Genomic DNA, 8220 nt, shown 5'->3' with positions numbered 1-8220 from the left:
CTGTAGCCACAGTCTGCTTCTTCCGGGGAAAGCCCGGGTGGGGCCTGGGCTTTGTGGTCCTTCTCAGCCCTCTACAGAGGTCCAAAGCCAGCCACAGCCGAAGCCACACCCCGGTCTGCCAGGGGGCAGCTTCTTCTAGCACGGCTCTAATTCTTTGCAGACCTCGACACACACACATACCCCCACCCGCTGCGCTGGGCCCCAGGGGCTCTCTGCCTTCTGGCCCCAGGCCCCTTCCCGCCAACTCTTGCGCCTAACTCATCCTCAAACTATTTTCCACTGGCTCCCCCCAATCTCTGCCACAGCACAAATCTTTTTTTAGTGGGAGGAGAGGGATGGGGGAAGAATAAGGGGCGGCCGCTTGGACCCCGAGGGAGGGACTAAGGAAAGGGCGCTCTCCTCTCTGACTGGTCACCTCTGCTCTAAAACGGGCTTTATAATCAATTGACTCCACCTCTGGTGCCCCCCCCCATCCCTTCCCTGACATTCAATTGGCTTAGCCTACGGGGGGGGCGGGACTCACTGGGTCTGGTCCAGTTAAAAGGGTCGGGCGAGGGCTTGGGGCCGGTCACTCGGGTGGAGTCTTCAGACAGCTGGTGTAGCAGATCGCCGGAATCTTCGCTTCAGTCATGGCCTGTGTGAGTGCGAGACCCTCCACTTCAAGGTCTAGGGGACTGAGCAGACGCAGATGGGCATGGGAGAGTGGCCAGTTTGGGAGCTGCTTCTAGTCCCAGCGTGCGGCCTTGGACAGGTGTTTTCTCTGACCCTCAGTAGCTACATCTGTAAAATGGGGGTGGGTGTCATAGTTCCCCCTAAAACCTTAAGCCTCTGTGGCTAAAGAGTATTCTGGATTTCTCCGAGTTCCGGCAGCATACTTATGTCTTGCAAGGTCCCAAACTGCCACTTTGCAGTTTTCTGAGAAGTGGGAGTGGGAAGGGTGTGGCCACCTGGGGAGGGGGAAGGAAGGAGGACATTTTGGCCAAGGCTTCTCACTGCTTCCCTCTATTCTAGAGGCTTCTAACACACACACACACACACACACACACACACACACACACACCCAGCAGCTGTCCCCAGTCACAGAGCCAGGGCCCAGTAGATCACCCTCTGCTCCAGAAAACCTCCTGGGCCCTAGATAAGTTGCAGGCCAGGCTGGGACTGTTCCTGGTTGCTGGTCAGATGACGGCGTGCATTTGCACAAATAGAAAGATATAGATTGAGGTCCGAATCCTCCACAAGCCCTCAGGGAGAGGGTTCAAATGCCAAAGAAACCCTTCAGACAAATTAACTTCTGTCTACCCACCCAGGCAGGTGCCCAGCAATGCCCAGATTTATCTGCTGGGCTCTCTAGCCCGCTGGCTGCACTCTCCTGCCCAGCGGCCCTGCGCCTCAGCTTCTCCACGCGGGCATGGCTGTGTGCCTCTGGCGGACGAGGGGAACTAGAAAGGTCCAGACTGCTTTCTCTCTCCCGGAGACACCCCATCTTCCCCTTCATTCTAAGTGAAAAAAAAATTCTCCAAGTGGATGATGGCTGAATCTTCTACACTCTATCCTGCATGTAGGACAGCCTTAAGTCCTAGGGAATGGGGACTGTCCCTAACCACAGGGACAATCAAGACTAAGACTTACAGCTTGTCCTGTCCATCCCACCCCACCCTTAGACTTCTCCTAGAGCTAGTCAGGACACCGAGAGTGGGGTGACCCCATGCCCACACCCCAGGCTATTGCAGATAGTGCAGACCATGTCCTAACTCGGCCCTAAATGCAGCTAGGTGTTCTTGTCTACACAGGGTCTGGTCGCAAGCAATCTGAATCTCAAACCTGGGGAGTGTCTCAGAGTTCGGGGCGAGGTAGCCCCCGACGCCAAGAGGTGAGAATGGAGCAGCACGGGGTGGCGGAGGCAGGGGCGCGGTTCGCAGGCCTCGGGTCCCGAGGCTAGGGATGGGCGTGGCCGGCCAGAGCCGCTTCTCCACTGCCCGCCCGCGGGGGGTTAATGGCCAGCTGCAGTTGCTGCGTTTTCTGGGTGAGTCACTTCCTCGCTGGATCTGGTCAACCTCACCGTGGTCTCTCTCTCCCTCCCGCCCCTCTCTCTGCGTTGGAGTTTGTTAAACTAAACCAGCTGCTGCCTCAACAGCTACCTCGGCTTACTCCCTCCCCTTCCGCCTGGGGTGGGTAATGTGGGGCGTGGCAATGAGGGAAGGGTCACCCACGTGCCAGCTGACGGGGGGGGGGGGGGGAGGGTCGCCGGGGCTCGGTCTTGTCTTTCAAAGCTGCTCTCTCAGTTGTACAACCCCGCCATGTGACCTTGGACCAGTCACCCAAGCTCAGGAAGCCTCGGCTTTTCTTTTTTTTCTGGGGAGACAGGGTCTCACTATGTATCCCTGGCTAGCACGGAACTTACAATGTCTGCCAGGCTAGCCTCCACGGAGACCCACATGCCTCTGTTTCCCCAGTGCTGGGATTCAAAAGTGTGCACCGCCACACTCCACACCCGGAGGAGCCTGGGTTTCCTAATAAAGCCAGAGGGCAAGCTGTGGTGTGGAGAAAGCCATGGGCCAGATTTATCAAAGCAGCTGGCTCACTGCTTGTAGTGAGTTCCTTGGCCCTCTTTTCTCTTTCTTCCTGAAACCAGACCTTGGTGGCAAGTACTACCAGTCCCCATGCAACAAATCAAATCCCATATTATTATTTACTCTTTTTTTTTTTTTTTTTTTTTTTTTTTTTGGTGGTTTATCAAGACAGGTTTCTCTGTGTAGCCGTCCTAGCAGTCCTGGAACTCACTCTGTAGAACAGGCTGGCCTCGAACTCACAGAGACCGATCTGCCTCTGCCTCCCGAGTACTGGGATTAAAAGCCTGCGCCACCAGCACCCAGTTTATATTCTCTTTTACTCCACAATGATGGAGCATCTGGCGTGTGCCCTGAGCAGTGCTGGGTACCAGATACACAAGACAGACAGGACTGTACCTAGGAAGTCACACAGCCCCCCCCCCCCTTGACCAAAGGGACTGACACCAATCCATATCTGGGAGAGAGATTCCTTCAGGGAAGCACCCCCCCCCATTGTACAGATAGGAAAAAACTGTGGCTCAGAGAGGAATAACAGGGTCTAGCTCAACTCACACAACGAGGGGGCCTTGCGGGGCTCTGTCTTTTCTTGAAATAGCTGAAGGAACCGAGCCAGGGTTCTGGAAGGCTTTGAGTCCAGGTTCCTGGTCTTCCTGTTGACCAGGTTTCAACGAGGTGCATTAATGTTTTCTCAATGAGCTTTGGGTCTAGAGCTAGCCAACACGGCCTCAAGCCTACCTGTCACTCCCTAGCTTTGTGCTGAACCTGGGGAAAGACAGCAACAACCTGTGCCTGCACTTCAACCCCCGCTTCGACGCCTACGGGGATGCCAACACTATCGTGTGCAACAGCAAGGATGGCGGAGCTTGGGGGACCGAGCAGCGCGAGCCTGCCTTCCCCTTCCAGCCTGGAAGCATCGTAGAGGTGGGCAGGACTGGAGCCGAGCGGGGCCCTGGGTGGGCTGGGCAGTGCTGGCTTTAGTGTTCAGAGACAGGCTGGCCCTGCCTGACTCTGATTACCCGTGTCATCCCATTCGGAACCTGCACAGGGACTCCCCTCTATAGGGGCTGTCATCCAGGCTCTGAGATGCTCCTGGGTGTCACTCATTGGTCTTCTCTACCCACCAGGTGTGCATCACCTTTGAACAGGCCGACCTGACCATCAAGCTGCCAGATGGGCATGAGTTCAAGTTCCCCAACCGCCTCAACATGGAGGCCATCAACTACATGGCAGCAGATGGCGACTTCAAGATCAAGTGTGTGTCCTTTGAGTGAAGCCAGCGAACCCATGGCTGTCAATAAAGGCAGCTGCCTCTGCACCCCACAACCCGGACCTTCATGTGAAAGTGTTTGTGTCTGTCTATGTGAGGGGCCCTGCCTGGGCCTGATCAGTCTCCACTCCCATTCGTTCCTCCATGTGCCCCTTTTGGTCCAGGTGGTCTCTCTTCTTCCCCCATATTCAAGAAGAGTCCAGAGCATAGGGGACCTAGTGTGAACCTGTCCCAGGGTGACAGAACTGGGGGGGGGGGTGGGGAAATGAACAACAGGACCCTATTACCTTCACAAGGGCCAGAAAGCCACTGGGAATGGTGGCACATACTTGAAACCTATGAGATCGCCAAGTGTTCAAAACCAATCTGGGGCCAGGCAGTGGTGGCACACGCCTTTAATCCCAGCACTTGGGAGGCAGAGGCAGGCGGATCTCTGTGAGTTCGAGGCCAGCCTGGTCTACAAGAGCTAATAAAAGACCAAACTGGACTAGTATGCAGCCCTATACTACTATCTACTTGGGAGACCAAGTCAGTGGTTTTTAACCTCTGAGCCAACTCTCCAGCCCTGTTGAATGAGATTTTTAAGGAGGAGGCCAAGTCCTGCTCTGGATACATCATGGTCAATGTCCTGTAATTTGTAGTCTTTTATGCTACCTTTTCGGGGGCGGGGTTTTGAGACAGGGTTTCTCTATGTAACAGCCTGAATATCATGGAACTCTTTGTAGACCAGGCTGACCTCGAACTCAGAGATCCGCCTGCCTCTGCTTTCCAAGTGCTGGGACTAAAGGCATGTGCCACCTTATTGCCTTCATATTCCTACCAATGAGAGGGGAGAAAACAGGTCCTGTGGGCCCTGAGGGACAAAACGACTCCTCGACAGCTGAGCACACTGAGCACACAGGGAAGCAGGCTTCCTAGCTTCCTGATCCTCAGCCACATGGCCACTCTCGTGGAATCCAAAGGCATCTAGAGGACTAGGCTAAAAGCTGTTGACACTGAGACCCTGGAAAGGTCCCCTCCCTAATTGTGGGAACCTAGGCTGGCTAGAGTCAGCCCCTTAATGTGATTGGAGGTTCTGGGTTGGCCCCTTCAGAGACTGGGATTGGGAGGCTGCCTGGAAGACCCACAAGCAGGTCTTCCTGAGGGCAGATAGCTCACTGATAGGCGGGCCTGCCACTGTGGTCTCCTCTTGGCTTCCAGAGGCAGGTGTCTTCCCAGCACTGGCCTAGGTTCTGCTTCCTTGGGATGCCCTGCTCTTAGCTGAGCCCTGACACACCAGCACAGGTAACTGCAGTAGATCTGCGGGCCACCATTGTCCACCTCCACCACACATACACACACTCACTCACTCAGGAAACAGCTGAAGGAACTGAGCCAAGGTTCCGGAAGGCTTCAAATGTGAACCCAATTAGGCTCTCTGAAACTCTCAAATCCTGGGTATAACGCCCTGCAGCTGGGGCAGGCACACGCGAGAGCAGCAGATCTTACTCTCTAGGACATCTGGCACCCACCTGGCAGGGTTTCTTGCATCTTCCAGCCTCAGTTTCCCCATCCATAGCAGGATGTTCTCATGTCGATGGGTCCCCTGGGATTTAGGAAGGGGGAGGTCACCCAAAGGAAAAGTTCAAAGAGAATGGAATGCACATGCCTTGGGCTCCCCTACTGCTCTGAGGCTCCTAAGTGGCCCCTAGAGAGAAAGCTTTGAAGTGTGGTTGTGGAAGAGGCGCCCTCTGCTGGGCTCCGAAGAAAATGTTCCTTAGACTGTCTTCCCGTCTTCACAATTCACCACGGGAGTCTCCCCATGGGCGCTGAGCACTAACCTTGTGGGAAAGATGACTACAGAGCAGAGAGAGACCACTGGGCATAAAATCAGACAGACCCGAGTTCAAACACCAGCTCCACCGCTGTGTGTTCTTGAACCCGTTACACAGCATCGCTGTGGCTCAGCTTCCTTTTCTGGTAAATCGAGTTAACAGTGGCTCATATTCTGTGTGGTCACTGAGGTTCCCCGAGGTGACGTACAGAGATGTGTGATGCCTGGCACCTGGCAGGGGCTCTGAAAATGCTGGTTCCCTTTAAAGGCTCAGTGTCTCCCAGGAGCCTAGCAAACCAGTCTAGAGAAATTCAGCTACCTCAGCACACACCCACCCCTCTGCCCAGCAGGCCTCAAGCTCCCTAAGAAGCCAAGGATGATCTTGAACATCTGAGCCTCCTGCCTTAGCCTCCTGACTGCTGGACCAGCTCTCAGCTGTGTAGCCTCAGGCTGCAGCTGACTGAGCCTGTCTTCTCGGTGGAATGGGGGTCAGCCCTCCAGACATCATGTAAAAATAGCTGAATAAACAGTCGTTGCTCTTGTCTTCCTCCCGTCCATGTGGCATCCCCGGCTGCCTCTGGCACTCATTAGATACTCAGTAAATGCAAAGAGAATTGCAGGCAGAAATCTCGCCAGTACGAGTGGAGTGCGGGACTGCAGAGCCAACACAGGGAAGCATATTTCACCCTCCCTGGGAAGCTATCATGGAATTGCCATGGCCTCCGCAGGCCCTGCAGTGCCCACAGCTGAACTGAGGGAGGGGCAATCTTGCAGGGCTCTCTCCTGAGGTCCCCAGCCAGCAGCCATCTCATTCCCCGCTCTGGAACACACAAGAATAGTGGGAGGGTGGGGCCGCACTGTGCACAGGGCTCTGGCCCCACCACCTACTGAGTGGCTTCGATCCAGCCACTTTTCCTCTTTAAGCCTTATCATCTGTACAGCAAGGATAAGAACCGCACTAGCCTGATGGGAAGGCCCGTAAGGATCGCCACAGGGCTGCAGCTGGAGAGATGGTTTAGTGATTAAGATCACTTAAGAGAACCAGGGGTCAATCCCCAACACCTACATGGCAGCTAACAACCATCTACAACTATCTGTAACTCCAGTTACAGAGGACCCAACACTCTCATTTGATCTCCTCAGGCAAAACACCCACATAAGTACAATAAATTACAAGTAATAGCAATAATAAAAGTGCACAGACTACCAGCTAAATGGTACACACCTTTAATCCTCACTCAGCAGCTAGAGCTCTGTGAGTTCGAGGCCAGCCTGGTCTATATAGGGAGTTCCAGGACAGACATGGGTATAAAGAGAGACCCTGTTGGGCTAGAGAGATGGCTCAGCGGTTAAGAGCACTGACTGCTCTTCCAGAAGTCCTGAGTTCAATTCCCAGCAACCATATGGTGGCTCACAACCATCTGTAATGATATCTGGTGTCCTCTTCTGGCGTGCGGGCACATATGCAGGCAGAATGTTGTATACAGAAAGAAAGAAAGAAAGAAAGAAAGAAAGAAAGAAAGAAAGAAAGAAAGAAAGAAAGAAAGAAAGAGAGAGAAAGAAGAAAGAAAGAAAGAAAGAAAGAAAGAAAGAAAGAAAGAAAGAAAGGAGCAGCAGAGGCCACAGCCTCCACCCAGAAGGCATCAAGTGAATGATACAGACCAGGAGGAGTCAGAGGGAGGAGTCTGAGAAGGGGCTCGCAGGAGAAGCGGACTTATCAAGTCAGGCCACAGAACGTCTGTTTAGTCAGCAGCCACAGGAGAGGAGGGAGCAGTAGGTGGGAGCCCTGCAGCAGAAAGCAGTTCAAGACTTCTCCATGAGGTACAGTGTGGCCGGCCGATGCCTCTTTCCAGAGGGGAGATGCCAAGGGTCGCAGGAGGGCTTGACCCTCAGGGAGCAGAAGTGACCACTCAGAAGCATGTCTGTCTAGCACCCTGAAACCTTGTTCTTTCGATGAGGTCTCAAGTAGCCCAGGCTGGACTTCAATTTTCTATGTTTCAGAGAATGACCTTGAACTCCCGATCCTCCCGTCTCCACTTCCCAGAACTACAGCCCAGTTTGGGGACCCCCACTTTGAAGATAACTTCTCAGCATCCAACATGGAGTCTCCAAATAGAGGACCCTTGTGGGAGGAACCCGACATCTATGGGGTGTCATGCCTACTGTAGGTGAGGCTCCTTCTGAAAACCACCCTCACAGTCTGCATCCTGCCTTCCAAAATGCAGACAAATCAGCTTCTGTGGGAGTGGCCAGGGAGCTGGGAAGGGAGACCAAAGACAGGCTGTCTGGCTCACCCTGGCTATCCTAGAACTCAGTCTGCAGACCAGGCTGATCTAGAACTCACAGAGCTCCACCTGCCTCTGCCTCCTGAGTGCTGGGATAAAATGTGTGTGCCACCAATACCCGGCAAGCACAGTCCTTTCTTAAGTGACATCTTGCCTCTCTGAGTGCTTGGCATTCAGGAGGCTTTCAATATGTGTGGCTTACTGGCTCTCTGGGCTTCCATCTGGAAGAGGACTGGATCCTAAGAATCTGTTTTTTGCCTGTTACCCTGTATATCATCACCTGCT

General features: G+C 53.9%; 1 protein-coding gene across 1 annotated transcript; it reads left to right on the top strand.

Annotated features, from left to right (window-relative positions):
* Window positions 1-513: 513 nt before the first annotated feature.
* Lgals1 (galectin 1) lies at window positions 514-3905 on the top strand. Its single transcript, XM_050165807.1, has 4 exons — window positions 514-638; window positions 1791-1870; window positions 3320-3491; window positions 3695-3905. Exons 1-4 carry the CDS (start codon window positions 630-632, stop codon window positions 3839-3841), a joined length of 408 nt encoding a protein of 135 aa, XP_050021764.1. The 5' UTR covers window positions 514-629; the 3' UTR covers window positions 3842-3905.
* Window positions 3906-8220: the final 4315 nt, after the last annotated feature.

The sequence above is a fragment of the Alexandromys fortis genome, unplaced genomic scaffold (assembly GCF_014885135.2).
Source record: "Alexandromys fortis isolate MF-2015 unplaced genomic scaffold, M_Fortis_MF-2015_v1.1 scaffold_157, whole genome shotgun sequence".
NCBI lineage: Eukaryota > Metazoa > Chordata > Mammalia > Rodentia > Cricetidae > Alexandromys > Alexandromys fortis.
This window is presented reverse-complemented; position numbering and strand designations above follow the sequence as displayed.